Consider the following 15,046-nt stretch of genomic DNA (forward strand, 5'->3'; position numbering starts at 1 on the left):
TTATTTGTTTTTTTCGGATTTATGATACATTTTTATCAACAACTTTCTTATATATTAATAATTGGTTCACTTTTAAGGTATTCCGGACCCTTAACTTTTACTTCGGTTTTCAAAATCGTTTTAATCTTTATTATCGATTTTTTAGGGTTTTTTTTGTCTAACACCACCTTATAAAAAAAGTGTTTGCAAAACACCACCTTTAATAAATTTTCCGGCATTTTGGTACCTTTAAAAAAATAAAATTGTAGAACCCAACCAATTGGCCGGAAACTGGCTATTATATTAAAAACTCCGGCGGTGAATAATTTCATGCGTACGAAATATTGTTTCCCACCATTTTTTCTGCCTTATAGTCTAACCATTAATCCCCCCTTTCCCCTCTTCACCCTCCCATGTCTTCTCTTTCCTGTCTCCTCTCGATCTCCTCTTCTCTCTTTTCGCCTTTCTTTTCTATCCTCTCACTTTCCACTTACAACAACTTCCTTTGGCGGCTAATAGTTCACATTCCTATCTTCCCTATCCAAAAATAATGGCCTCTAAGAAACAATGACGGAACCAGGGGAGGGTTAGTAAGAGCGCTCATCCTGCGGGTTTGAACTTTAATTGTTTTTACGATAATCATAATCATATATAATTATAACGCATTAGTAAATTTTGTAAAATTATAAACAATATAAATTTTGAATTTAGATATATGAGAGCAATCAGAAAATGGTTGTTCTTAGCTTCGTTTGGTCCATGGAATGTCATCCCAAAGAACATTAATACCAATAGCAACTCTCAATTTAAGATTAGCCAAGTATATTCTCAAATAAAGGAGTTGTTTTTTCGTTTTTTGGCGATGCAAAAATGTGGCAGAGAAACATCGTAATTAATATGGTTTCAAGACTTCACATGTTTCTCGTCTAGTAATGTTTTGTCTTTGCTAATTTTACTTTCATTTAGATTCTCTACTGATGAGACGGTTTTAATATGTATTAAGAGGGTTGAATTGGTGAAGTTCTGGTGTCAAAAGCGGTACTTTGTGAGTTATATCGTGTAACTACCGAATACACTTGTTCTTTAGTTATTTGATAGAGTTTGTAATGGAATTTGAGAAACCGGTGCCGAGTTGAAGTAACAATGGCAGAACTTGGATATTCCAAAATAGAAGATGAAGTTTGGAAACGATGAAGAAGAGCCTGTGGATCGGTTTTGTGTGTCACAGATGGAGTCCAAGTCCGAGGATAGGTGGGCCGGGAAACCTATGAAGTTACATTGATTTGCGCGCTATTCATGCGCGCATACGAAAGAGAAGAGGAGCTTGGCAGCACCGAGGCGCGACTGAAGCGTGGCAGAAGCGCGACAGACATTTGACACGTGTTTGTGCTTTGGTCGTGTAATTCAGCATCGTTAGACTCGTGTTTGTTTCTTTATTTTACTCGGTTTGTTCCGATTATTATTATTATTATTATTATTATTATTATTATTATTATTAGTCGTACTTTATTTCCTAATCTAGTTATTTTACCTTATTACTATGTAACTTATTATTTGAGTTTTAGAAAAGACTTACGCAGCCTTTTAGAGAAGAACCCTATTATTGTTATTTTCAGACGATGTGCAACTAATCTTTCTTCTTGGATTCAAGCAATTGAAACATTCTAAATGCGATTATGAGTTTGAATGTTTTAATTCCTCTTCTTTATTATTGTGAATTTTTTAGTTATTAATTTTATGAATGTTGATTGATAATTGCTAGGTGTACAACTAGTAACTGATTTTTCGATTCTATTGTTAGTATTGTTAATTGAATAGGATTTATTGATTAGCTTTACGCTAGTAACAACTAGGAATTAATATTGAACGGGATACGTTGATATTAGTACTTAAGAGCGATTCACATAAATATCTAAAGTACAATTGGATTGTATGCACTATTTATTATTTTATTCTCTATCAAATTCTCTAAATTAAAATGTTGCTGTTGAATTAAACCTTAAACTGGATTGTTATGATTAAGAACGGGATTCGTTTTAATTAACTATTCATAAGGAGAATTAGAATTTGTCACGATAGAGTAATCAAGATTAGTAATTGAAACCGTCTTACAATGATCAATTGTTAATGAGTGTGGATATATGCTTGACTCTAAGTCGTTTTAAATCATCTGAATTCGTCTATTTTATTAGTATTTGCTTAGCCTTAGTATTTAGATTTATAATCAAACTAAATCAAATTCACTCCTAAACTGGTTACTTTACTCTCTACTCTTAGGCACGTTAATTAATTTAGTCATTCCTTGTGGGTTCGACTCTTACTTTCGCTATTTTACTGTTTTAGTAGTTAGTAAGTAAGTGATTATAAATAGGCATACGACTTTCAGCCCGTCATCTACCGATTTATTTCTATACGTAAATACGTGTTTAATACGGAGTATATGTAACTTTGAACAAATGTAAAAATGACGAGCATAAAGCGAGTAAATAAAAGTAAAAAGTTTTCAACATTTCTAGCACGGCATCGTCTCCAATTGAACATTAAAACATATTATTAGTTGAAAAGCTACACAATCTTTGACATGATCTTTCAACAGGGATGAAGTTGCTGCATACATCTGAACTTCCCGTCATCGCCTAAAGATCGAACACTAACATTAGAAATCTTACAAACACAATGTTAAAACACAACACCTCACAGTGCATCGGTGTTGAAACTTAAGAGGGAGAGCTATTACGCCATGTGATCCCTCTAGGCTCTAGTCCTACTCGACCTGAATTTAAATTAAAACAGGTACAAACCCAACAAAGGAAAAAAAAAGTTACACTTCACAAACTCGACATAAATCAATCAGCAATCGACTTTATCAGTTTTATCACTTCATACGATTAAATTTCTGGCTTGGACCGTTGAAGATCTTTGCAAGGAAGGCAAAGAAAACACCGATCCAGTAAAGCAACCAAGTGATCCAGTCGATTGCTTTGTCTTTGAAGTTAAGTTTAGGGCGGTGGCTCATGTCTGAGATTAGTAGCGCCCTGTAAACAGCTTCGGTTAAAGCGTATGATGTTACAGGGTCGCATTCTTCAGGTGCAACACCGTGTTCAGTCATGCAAACTATGTCATATGCTCCACTTGTTTCTGATACTCCCAGATATTCACAGATTTTAGCCCGAGCATTGATTCTGTCCGATGCTTCTAGCTTGTCCCCGTGTGTTAGAATCAATATCGGGTTCTGATCTGTGGAAAAAAAAACACTGTCATTTTGACTGCAATCTTTATTCAAACTTCAAACTACATTGTTCCAATGTTTCAGAAGTTTCTGTTAATCCGAGGTTCTGAGGTTTAAATTTGAGCGATCTTACCCTTGTGTAAAGCTGTCAAGGCCGTTTCCAGACGACTCACAGTGAAAATAAATTGTGTTGAGAATTGTATCAAACTTTATCAGAACTTACCATAGTAGAAAACACAAACTAGTTGTTTCCGAACAATTTATTTTTCTGAGTTCACGGTATAAGAGCAGACGGGTTATAAGGCCATTTTGTTTATTACTCCGTATATGTTTATATTAGACTCGAAAATCAAAGAATAGAAAATCTTTTAACATAAGCGCGACAAAAAGACGATTATGCAAACAAGTGAACTTACTTCCTCTCTTCAAACCCTGATAGCTGAAAACTTCTTTGGTTGTCTCCAAAAGCTTAAATCCGCCATTTTTCTTCATATCCTCATAAATCTCTGCCATGTTAGCAACTACCATGGCACAGTTCACTTGTCTCTTAGCAAATTTCGATGATGAACCAACGCTCACATAATCTGGCCCATCTCCTGATCTTCGGCACATTTGGTTGTGTCTCACTCCACTGCCGGTCCATTCAGACAGCTCACCGAGGTTATCGCTGTGTCGATCAGCGTACTCAAAACCCCTGGAATCATACACGCAGAATCCAGCCCTCATTGACCTTGTAACATTATGTTCCTCTAACACCATTGTTGTTGACCCGGAAGTCGATGAACTCCCTACATTAGTTGAAATCGACAAAATTAAAAGCGTCAAATTTTAATTAGCATTTGATGATCTACAATATTAAGTGGGAATTAACATCAATCATACAAAGAACTCTATAACATGCATTCATACACCTTTATTTACTCCCTCAGTTCAATCATTTCCATACATTTGCGAAATTTACGTGAGTCGTATTTTAATCAAATGCATGGAATTCGGTTGAACGGAGAGACAATTACATGGTATGAATAAATCAATAAAACAATACAAACCCCAATACATATTTGTGTTGAAAATTGCTTTTAGAGATCAAGACGATTTTGATGCAGACGGGATTTGAACCCAGGTCAGGACTCGGGAGCACAACCTCTCATACTTTACCAACTAAGCTGGTTAACATTTGCGTAATTTTTTTTGCAAATGTGACTAGAGAAAAATGCAATATAAGCGACAATTAAATACGGAAGAAGATTAATGTTGCGCGAGACTGTTTCGTATAAGTTTGTATATTTACCTGATGTCTGAGCAAAGGGTATGATCCCAGCTCGTCCAAGTACACTATACATAAGATTGACCAAAGAGCTCTTCCCAGAACCAGCAAACCCAACCAACAGAATTGTAACTTGAGGAGGAATATTCATCCCCTCCTTCGAAACCCCTCCAACCGGGACCCACAAGTCGCCAGCTCTATACGCCACAAGCCTATGTCGAAGATCATCTAGCCCATCAGGTGCCACCATAGCTAACCTTTCCAATTCTCTCATCACTTTAAGCCTTGGAGTCAACTCACCGACATCAGCGACACAATTGATCTTCAATGTCGACAATTCTTCGCTGGTAGCGCATGCCCGCCACCAGTGACAGTCAGGGTCCGGAATGCTGGAATCATCATCTCCCTCGCCGACAGCGTATTGTTGTTGGTTTTTCATTTTAGTCTGTTATTACAAAGACATTGTATGAAATGTGAGTAATATTTTTATATATTGAAGATAAGGACAAGAATTATTCAAGGAAAAGAGGACTTGTTCATAATAATGATGAAAAAAACAAACAAAAGCAAATGTGTATAATGTTCAACGAAGGTCACTCAAGTTGTCTTTTGAGTAAGGTTAAAGACAGGACAGGTTTATGCAGGACAGCATCAATCAAGCTACATTAACATTGTCACGAGGTCGCTTCCGACCCTATCCCTGACCCGGAACTAGGAAATGCCCTCTCAAAGCTCTCATAAATCATTTTCGATAAGGGTAATGTTGTCATTTAACACTCAACGGATAGTTGGGTGTTGCCACTTTATCATCATTATCTTTTCCATTAATTTGAGCTCACAGTTTCTTGGGTAGAATGCAACAAACAAGTAAGCAACTTGGTGGCAGTCCCATCCTAAACTTTTACAAGTGGCAAACGGTTCACTCGAGTCGGGTCAATTTTGGGTCTGCAGACTTTGGGTTTGGGTCGGGTCATTTTGGGTTCAGGTCATTTTCGGGTCCACTATTATCAAGTTATTTGTGGATAATAATCAATTTGCAACAATAAACATTCGGGTCGAGTTATTCGGATTAGGTCAAGTTCGGGAGGTTCTCATTTTCGGGTCAACTATTATCAAGTTATTTGTGGATAACAATCAGCTCGCAACCATAAACATTCGGGTCGGGTTATTCCGGTTCGGTCAAGTACGGGTGTCGGGTCAGGTCAATTTTACCAGGTCTAAGTGGCAGTGTGGCACTCGGCAATAATGACATGCAAATATGCTGAAGGATGTTTTGGATGTTTTGGATGGGATTTGAACTTGCCAAACACTTATTCCGATAAGTTAAATCTTCGCGCTACTGTAGTGTAAAACTGTTTTACCCGCGTTTTTCCCAGAAGTACTCGAGTAAATATTCACAAGTGAAATCAACCCACATACAATATAAAACTCACTAAACTGAAATATGCAAGTCAATATAAACAATAAACATATCAAACTTAAATGAGCGGCAAATAATAAATCGGGATTTCATTATGCAAGGCGACAGTACAAGACTCAATAACAGACAGACACTCACATCCTTCAGCATGCATATATCCTCAAGATGAGGGATTTTCATGCAATTCACCAAAACTTAATGATGTATAAGACGATATAGTATATTTGCGACATCCCTTTAACTCCGACTCTAAAAAAAAGGCATGATTTTGTAGGACTCTATGACTACATTTCTGTGTTGAACTGACAGACACCGGAAAGAATGATTCCAGGCGGTGGATTGTTACAATCATTGACTCATTGAGGTGCTTAGCGAGCATCCCGATTATGGCTGACAGCGTACCCGACAAGACCAACAGCAACCTTGACATCAACAACTCGACCTTCAGACTTGGGAACTTCACTCGACCTTCACACTTGACATCAACTGCACATCCTGTAAGTTGGTATTAAGCACATGTTACTGATAAAGACACTCCTTGGCTTCAAAAGTAGGTTCTTTCTATGATACCCAACACATAAAGCGAAACAATTAATTACATCGTAAAATCCTCAAGACAGACTGACTAGAATCTCGGTAATAATGCAAGCCATATGTACAATTAATCCTTCAGCTTGACCAAACTACAGGAATACCCACCTCACTACAAAAGACATCTGCTACCGAATTACAAGTATTTCCGACAGACCATAATTAGTAAAATCCTACAGCTTTACACTCAATTGTCACACGATTTCTGCCACTTACGAATTTTGCATGTTATTTAACCCCTAACAAATGGCCATGACATATAAAACCAATTTCAACCTAAAAAGCGCTAGTAATCCATGATACCTGATAACTTCAAAATAACGCCATAATTCGGAACCTCTTACGTTACATGACTTACATCCGTAACACCCAATACCAAAAGATCACCCAACCTGTTTGATTCTCGTAAGAGAGTCTGAATACAACCCCTTAAAAAAGAAACAATTAAAAGTCAAAAAATGTAAAACACGGGATCAGTTAGAGTATATACCTTAACCAAACTTGAATCCACCTTGAGGAACATCTCCTCCAAGTTGAAACCCATTTTGAGAGGCATCAGCTGAAGGCAATGCTTCCTCTTCGTCGTCTTCAATCCAGTATGTCTCCAGCAATTTAACGGACTTCTCATAGATCTCATTGTTGTCATGACTCTGCAAGTTCTCAATCTTCTCTAAACCATCAGCTTCTTCAATTGCTGAAGCAAATAAATTCACATCTCCAGTGCTTCCTAGATTTTTCTCAGCTTCCCCGACCTTCAGTATATTCTCAAGACCTTCCAAGCAGACCGTAACAATCCTTGGATCGGGACAAGCGAGCAAATCACATAGTGGCTTGATACATCCTTGGCTTACCAAGAACCTGAGTGGCAGAGACACATTTTAGTTGTTGTCACCGGCACAATCCTTTATTTATTGTCCTCATTTGACTTCGCTGATCAGTCGATATAATGTGATAACATCCATTTGTAACCAGGAAAAAATATCCCAAGTTTCCAATGAATTTGTCTATTAGTTGGTGTCACGTTTTAAAATATGACATTTAAAAATTATTGTTTCAATATCATAATTTCTAGAAATAAATAAGTAGCTACTGTATATTGTGTGAAAACAATTCATCAAGACTTTTAACCAGCAAAATGGGGATATCTGTTAACAGTAAAAATAACAGCAGCATACTTAATTTGGTCGTGAGAGCCTCCAGAAGTAGCATTTGAAATAGCCCAAGCAGCTTCTTTCTTAATATCAAACTCCGCGTCTTGCAGCAGCTGGACAATAGGACCTATTATGCCAGCAGAAATAACAGCCTGCAATTTTTCCGGGAAATGAACAGTGTGTCGTGAGTTAGATCACAAAACGTAACAGGAGAAAGATGGGGAAGGAGTGACTTTGTCTTTATTGTTAACAGATAAAGGTAAGGAAACTAATATTATTAGAAAACTGCTTGCCTGTATCTGATCCTTAGTCCCAGCGGTGATGTTTGAAATGGTCCAGCAGGCTTCTTTCTTTATGCTTTTCTTGTGATTTTGAGTCAGTAAATTGAGGAGGCGAGGAAGTGACTGATGATCAATGAGACACTGGAGATGACACATTCAGACAAGGGAAGTTCAATGAATGTTATTAAACCCTCAAATGTGAGGGAAAAGCAAAAGAAAAATCATAAGAACAATCTTGAACAAAAAAATATGGTTGATGTGAGCCAAACGTTGTTATAATAAAATAGAAAAGCAGACGGAGCACTACCTGAGTCTGGATGTCATCACCAGTGACAATGTTTCCAACTGTTCGAAGAGCGGGTATAAGAACGGATGGAGAAGGATGACTGCAAGTTCAACAGCGTGGTAAGACAATGAGGTTCAACAAACAAATAAAACGCAACAAGTAATGTATGTAACCCTTACAGTAAAAGCTCCACCAGTCGAGGGACTACATTGGCATCAATTACCGACTGGATCTTGTCATTAGGACCGTCAGAGAGATATGACAATGCCCAGCAAGCATCTGTAAGGACTTCATCATCATTTGAATGGATAAGCCGCTCAAGGACTGGAAGTGCAGGACTTGTCTGCAAAATACATAAGAAAAGTTAGCTCTATCAGTCATTTCAACATGGGGACACAAAATGGAGATTCGCCCCAGAAAAGCTAAAGAGGGAAACCTGTTCAAACGATGGTTGTGGCTTGCCTCTGCAGAAGTTCGACAAGGTCCATGTGGCATTTCGCAACATAGATAGTTTGGCATGCTCATTGAACAGAGCCAATAATGGCAGCAATGCACCTGAAGAAAGGACAAGATCACGGCATTTTGGTGAATCCCCAGCAGTATTACCTAACGCCCAGACAGCCTGAAGTGACAAAGAAGCTAGTCAAGCACAAACGACATATAGATAATCAAGTAAGTAGTAAACACAGTAATAAGCAAAAGTGCAAACTAGGTAGTAGTTAGTTTGTCATATCCAACAACAAAAGAAATTAAAAAGGACTAGCTAAGAAAAATTCAAACAGCACATATCCAGCATCAATATTACAAGGACCAATGCTTAAATTTCATGGTTAACTACACGTCACAGCCCCCATATACTAGAGGATTATGATATGCTTTTAATATTCTGAAATGTAAGACAAACCACCAATTCTTAAATTTCATGGTTAACTACACGTCACAGCCCCCATATACTAGAGGATTATGATATGCTTTTAATATTCTGAAATGTAAGACAAACCGTATGTATGCAAGCAAGCATTAAACCATACCTGCTCACGAACATCGTCACTCGGTGAACTAAGAAGCCTGACAAAAAGAGGTACAGCTCCATGATTAATGACCGTCTGGGTGTTCTCAGACGTTCCAGAAGCAATGTTTGTAAGCGCCCAAGCTGCCTCAAACTGAACAGAGCAAGTAATCAGCGGAATTGTCATTGAATTTCAGTCACAGGAATCTAGCAGCAGTGGTCAATAAAACAAACCTGAAGTTGAGGGTAATCATCTCTGCTCAAAAACTCAACAAGACGAGGAACCACTCCAGATTGAACAACTTCCTCAATAGGAGGATTGCGTTCTGTAACAGAAGCAATCTATGTTAGACTGTGACCAATTTCCCCAGAATTCAATATTAATATCAACTTAAAATGATCAATCATCATGAAGTAGCGTGTCTTCCACGCTACACAAAAACAAGGTATAAACTATAATGTTACTTTCAGTTAAACAAAAAGGAAGATATTCATCAGCACTTGATACTATATTGAAAAACTAACTTAGTCTAAGGGGGCATATACCAAGTCAAAAAAACAAAAAGGTGCTATTGGTAAATCAATAATTCATTATGTATCAAAAATCAAAAATCAATATTATTCGCTTAATTAGAAATACTCGACCCCCGTGTTTGCCTTTGATCTAATCAACAAATTAAGAAACCAACCAATCATATAACCCGTCAAACAAACTAATTCCAATCCCAATATCCAAACAAAATGGTGTGTTGAGTAAGGTCAACAAACTTGCAGAAGCACACAGATCAATCACGCAACTATTAGGTTTATCAAATCAAATTAATCATTAAAATAACAAAAAAAAAATCATTTCCCAATTAGTTTGACCAATCCAAATTTAACAGATTATCGCAATAAACCAACACTCACAAACACTATAAATCATGTCCTCCTCACACATATATTCCATTTTTCAAATTCTATTCATTCTCGGAAACATGAAGATCATCATAAGCTTAACTGTTCAAAAATGCTCCATATAATACTTGGAACAGCACTAAATAGCTTCACATTTAATATTATAGTACAGAAAATGGCGGAAGCAAACCTATAGAGAGCAGTTTGCGGAAGTGAGAAGTAAACTCGAGTTGTGAAGATGGATCATCAGAATAAACACCAGCAACCATCTGTTGGATGTTATCTATCTGCAAAATTCATCACAAAAACCCTAACAATCATCCAAACAATCCTCAAACAAATATAACTCACCGAAATCAAACCCTAACAAACAACGAACCAAATAATCACTGAGCTAACAATCATCCAAACAATCCTACGAAATTAAACCACCAATCTAAAACCCTAACAATCAAACAAATAAAACACGCCGAAATCAAACCGTAACAAACAAATGAACCAATTAATCACAGAACTAACAATCATCCAAACCACCAATCTAAAACCCTAACAATCAGTTAATTAATATCTACAGAACAAATTACCGTCCAAACAATCCTACATCAAAACAAAATAATCCTATAGCTAACAATCATCTAAACAATCCTAAACCACAACTAAACACCAAAATTAATTAATTACAGAGGTGATTATCATCTGAAAATCCTAAATCAAAATAAATCGCCGAAATCAAACTCAAACAAACTAATCAGAGAACTAACAATCATCTAACCTATCTTAAACCACAAATAAACCATCAAAATCAAACCCTAACAAACAATCAATCAACTAATTAAAAAACTAACAATCATCCAAAACAATCCTAGAACAAAACCAATCAACAAAATTAAGCACAAACAAACTAACAATTATCCAAATAATCCTAAAACAAAGTAAGTATCAAAATCAAACACTAAAAAAAAAAAATCAAAGAACTAATAATGAACTACCTTCTTGTCAAAAGCGGTGGTGGCAGCGGCAGCGGCAGAACCTTGAAGACCTTCACGACGCTTCTTCTGCAAGTTTTCTTCGCGACGGTTTCTGCGAATCTCAACCATATTATCCTCTCTCCGTCGCCGTCCTTCATCGGCGTCGACGGCCACCTTGTAAGTGCTGCGGCGTGCCTCTAACCTTGCGTTTGGCCTAAGCGACATCGTTTCGAGAAATTAGAAACCCTAGAAAGAGAAAGAGGAGATTTTGCGGCGATGATCGGACAAGTTAAGAAGGAGAAGAAATGAATGAAAGAGTGAATGGAGAATGAGTAAATTTATAGTACAACTCTCTCAAGTATGGTTGGTGATAGTGAGATGATTTGAATTTTGGAGGAGGTTTTGTTTTGTGGGCTTTTTCCAACTCATTTTTTTAATTTTGTTACCGTTGGCTTTGCGTCTGCCGTTTGATCTACACAAATCTTTAACCTACAAATATTTTTATTTAAAAATGTTTTAACTTGATTTATTATCTATATAAAAGAAGAATGTAAAACCGCTGAGGTGGCACAATCTCCTTTGAGTATTAAGGTAATGCAGCCCTCACATTCAACCTCACAAAATCAGTTTTGTTTGAGCCAATCACGGTTTTGCAATATGGCTACATCAGCACACACACACAAAAAAAAAAAAATCAAAGTCCAATTAAATCTGACGTACCTTTAACCTAACCCTTTGTCATTCTCAAGTTTGTCATTCTCAATGCTACTTGAGAATGACAATGAACAATTACCTGTTAATTTTTCAGTAGAGAAACATAGGGTAAAATTGTCCATTACTTCACCACTATCACTACATTCTACATCAACTCCCAACAAAAAATTCATTTTCCAAAAAAAGTGTGCGTAGTCTCTCACACTTTTCTCCCTCTCGCCATTATTACTGAACAAATCAATTTATCGTCTCATCCAACATAATCCCTCACGAACCTATGCAACATCAAATCAATTTATCGTCTTACCACCAGAGGTCAAGTTGAACGGTGGACCGTAGTGGTCGACCTGAACAAGATAGTTTAGTTCAAACTCTGCGGATAGCACTTGAAAATCAAGAACAAGGTTGTTTCTTTTCTGTAATACCCAAAATTTACACTTTGATTATAATGTTTAAGCAATTATTAGTTGAGGATTGGGAATATTGTTGTTTTGTTTTTGTGATTTCTGAAGTTTAATTACTTGGTAAAGAACTAAATTTTTGCTCATTGTTTTCTGGGTTTATTGGTTGCTTTGGCTATTTTGTCATCGTTGGCGAGTTTGAGGCCTTTGAATGAACAATCAAGTTCCTGGGGGTGATGAGGTTAGTCCCTGAAGTTTTTCATTTACATAAATAATTTCTTTTAAATATTATCTTTGTGAAATTTAATGAAGTTTGTGGGTTTGTGTAATATTTTTGTGTAATATTATCTTTATGTAATATTTTTTTTCTTGAACAAGTAAGGCGGAGGATGGAACATGAGACCATTTTAGTGAAATAAAAACTTGCTTTAAATGGCAGATACATAGAGGGGATTGTCGGATTGATCATGTTTCATTCCTATTGCATTTCATTTTCTATGACATTTCTATCTTATTGATAGCAACTTTGTCTTGGTTACTATCACTCCTGAGTAAAAGTATGACATTTTGTTTTCAAATTTTTCATGTGGGAATGATTATTAAAAAGCTAGGTAGGGTGAGTAGTTAAAACAACAACGCTACAGATGTGCCAAAATGTCTTGTGGCACCTTAGCTGCATCTTTTGCATAAGGTGACTATTGAGGCACATTGCAATGCAAATAGCTCTATCGATGTTACTACTTCTCACGAATAAAACTAACACGTGTTACCTGAGAGTTCGGCGCTTTTGTCTCCATGTCTTCTCCTCTAATGTTTTATCTAAATTTTGATAACTACAGGCCGCAATGTTGCAATTTTATCCAAAGTTAACACGTATATTGATGACGGGAGACTTTGTTAAATTATCCATTTAGCAAAGTCATATACTTGAGTTTTCATTTTTCATCACTCGAACATTCATTCTAATAATATTATTCTAAATGTTGATTTTTGGCAGGATATTCACATATTATTGGAATAGAGTGATCATAGTATAAGATGATTCCTTCTTAGGTATAATGTTTTGAGACTCTTAATTTGTGAGTACTCCACATTTTGGATTAATTGATTTATTGATATATTTGGACTCTCCATTTGTATATTTTGTCGAACATTTTCAGTTTTTTGGGGAAAGATAAAGCACACATCCAAGAACAAACCAAAGACGAGCTTTTCTCACTATTATTCTTTCTGGTGCGTTAGTTATTTCTCACTTCGCTTAAAGAAACGGAACCTTGATCAATTCTCTATATTACCAATGCAATTTTTGATGTTTTTTATTTATTAATTCAGAATGTTGGCTCACATTTTGAGATGTCGAATGCCAGTGTTCTTGGTCCCGTCTTGCTTAGTCGTCTGAATGAAGGAAAGAGACTTGACGTGGCATAAATGGTCCTATAAGGTTATTCTCCTTGCAATTTTCTTATACACTAGCCATTCTGAATGCATTTGTTCCATTTACGCTGGTGAAGATATAAAATATACTCCCTCCGTCTCAATAACTGGTTTACCTTTGATTGATATATCTCTGACAAAAAAATATAAAAAGGTAAACAAATGATTTGTACGGAGTGAGTAAAATTTATCACATTTGATTTGAGGCCGCATTTTTTCTATCATCATTTCTGACTTGCCAAAATAGGATGAGATGGAGGGAGTTCTGAAATTCCTTGATTTTGTACAGATTGGTATTAGAGGTGAGTTCCTGGGTCTGGAATTCTTGATTCTCCAATGTCGAGTGGGTTCAGGGAGACTCAAAAACAACCCGTGACTTGGGACAAAGTAAGTATCTATAGCTCCGACCTGCTCATTTGATTTCTTCTTCAGAAATATAATTTGGCAAAAAGAAGTTAAGGCTGATAAGTTACTTTATGTGTCCAAACTATGTTCTATCCACCAGGAAACGAACAACTTGCTTTTATGTGTCCAAATTGCAAGTCTGCTACTATGCTATTGTTCTGAGAAGAAATGCTTAAAGTATTTGGGAGATACTTCTTAAAGATGGTGGTTGAAGGCAGAGACCCGGGGCCATGGTGGTTGAAGGGAACATGATGAGTATCAATATTGGATCTGATATCTGAAAAATTCGAATACGTATATATCCAATCCAACTTATTTCTCGAAACGGATTTGAATCGGTTCAGATGATTAGATATACGTTTTGGTTTGGAGTTCTTATCTGGTAATGAAATTTGTCAAAAGCAATAACATATGATGTTCGGTATTATTTAAGTCAACAAAAAATACGAGTATTATCTTAATGCAATTGAACCTTGGTGAATTAGGACAAACAAGAGTAACACAAAGTTAATTTTTTAAATTAAATTATTTACTCAATTTGTAAGAATATGTAGATATCCAATTTTAAGATACTCATCTATAAATAATATTAAAAGGGTAAACCTTAAAAGCCACGTAGACAATGTCACCTAGCATTACAAAATGCCACCTTGCATAACCAAAATTCCACGCCAATTATAGAAAGCCACGTCATTATTTCTTATTTAAAAAGAAAAATAATTGAACCATTAAATGTAAATAGCATAACAAACATTAACTTTGGCTTTTTTAATTTTTAGATAAATTAAACGACCATTAAAAATAAATTCATACTAAATTTAAAATTTTTACGTTTATTGTTAGAATATTTTAAGCAACAAATAAATATCACATAATTATACACCATTTATAAAATAATAAATAATTTGTAAATATTAAGAGCAAATAATAATATAGTTAACATTAAACATTAATATTTTAATTTTTAAAACTAGAATAGGTTAAACGAAAAATTAAAAATTTACATCACTCTAA

The 15,046-nt window shown here is 36.0% G+C and overlaps 2 protein-coding genes and 1 long non-coding RNA gene across 5 annotated transcripts; 1 reads left to right on the forward strand and 2 right to left on the reverse strand.

Annotated features, from left to right (window-relative positions):
- Window positions 1–2,507: 2,507 nt before the first annotated feature.
- LOC141591984 (uncharacterized) lies at window positions 2,508–5,314 on the reverse strand. Its single transcript, XM_074412513.1, has 3 exons — window positions 4,500–5,314; window positions 3,625–3,996; window positions 2,508–3,216 (listed from the first exon to the last, which is right to left on the reverse strand). The coding sequence occupies exons 1-3, from the start codon at window positions 4,912–4,914 to the stop codon at window positions 2,855–2,857; spliced, it is 1,149 nt and encodes a 382-aa protein (XP_074268614.1). The 5' UTR covers window positions 4,915–5,314; the 3' UTR covers window positions 2,508–2,854.
- Window positions 5,315–5,969: 655 nt separating this feature from the next.
- Window positions 5,970–11,534, reverse strand: LOC141591983 (importin subunit alpha-1-like). The gene is made up of 11 exons (XM_074412512.1): window positions 11,100–11,534; window positions 10,301–10,397; window positions 9,448–9,539; window positions 9,236–9,367; window positions 8,641–8,826; window positions 8,384–8,547; window positions 8,226–8,304; window positions 7,931–8,059; window positions 7,662–7,789; window positions 6,977–7,344; window positions 5,970–6,390 (listed from the first exon to the last, which is right to left on the reverse strand). Exons 1-10 carry the CDS (start codon window positions 11,301–11,303, stop codon window positions 6,978–6,980), a joined length of 1,578 nt encoding a protein of 525 aa, XP_074268613.1. The 5' UTR covers window positions 11,304–11,534; the 3' UTR covers window positions 5,970–6,390; window position 6,977.
- A 364-nt stretch (window positions 11,535–11,898) lies between these two features.
- On the forward strand, window positions 11,899–14,513 carry LOC141590984 (uncharacterized). Of its 3 annotated transcripts, none has more exons than XR_012520576.1 (6): window positions 11,899–12,434; window positions 13,191–13,272; window positions 13,354–13,426; window positions 13,526–13,634; window positions 13,917–14,014; window positions 14,133–14,513. It is a non-coding gene; the product is annotated as an uncharacterized LOC141590984 (long non-coding RNA). The 3 variants fall into 3 exon arrangements; XR_012520575.1 differs by having other exon boundaries at window positions 11,902–12,434; window positions 13,191–13,246; XR_012520577.1 differs by lacking the exon at window positions 13,191–13,272 and having other exon boundaries at window positions 11,903–12,434.
- The last annotated feature ends 533 nt before the right edge of the window (window positions 14,514–15,046 follow it).

This window comes from Silene latifolia, chromosome 7, assembly GCF_048544455.1.
Source record: "Silene latifolia isolate original U9 population chromosome 7, ASM4854445v1, whole genome shotgun sequence".
NCBI lineage: Eukaryota > Viridiplantae > Streptophyta > Magnoliopsida > Caryophyllales > Caryophyllaceae > Silene > Silene latifolia.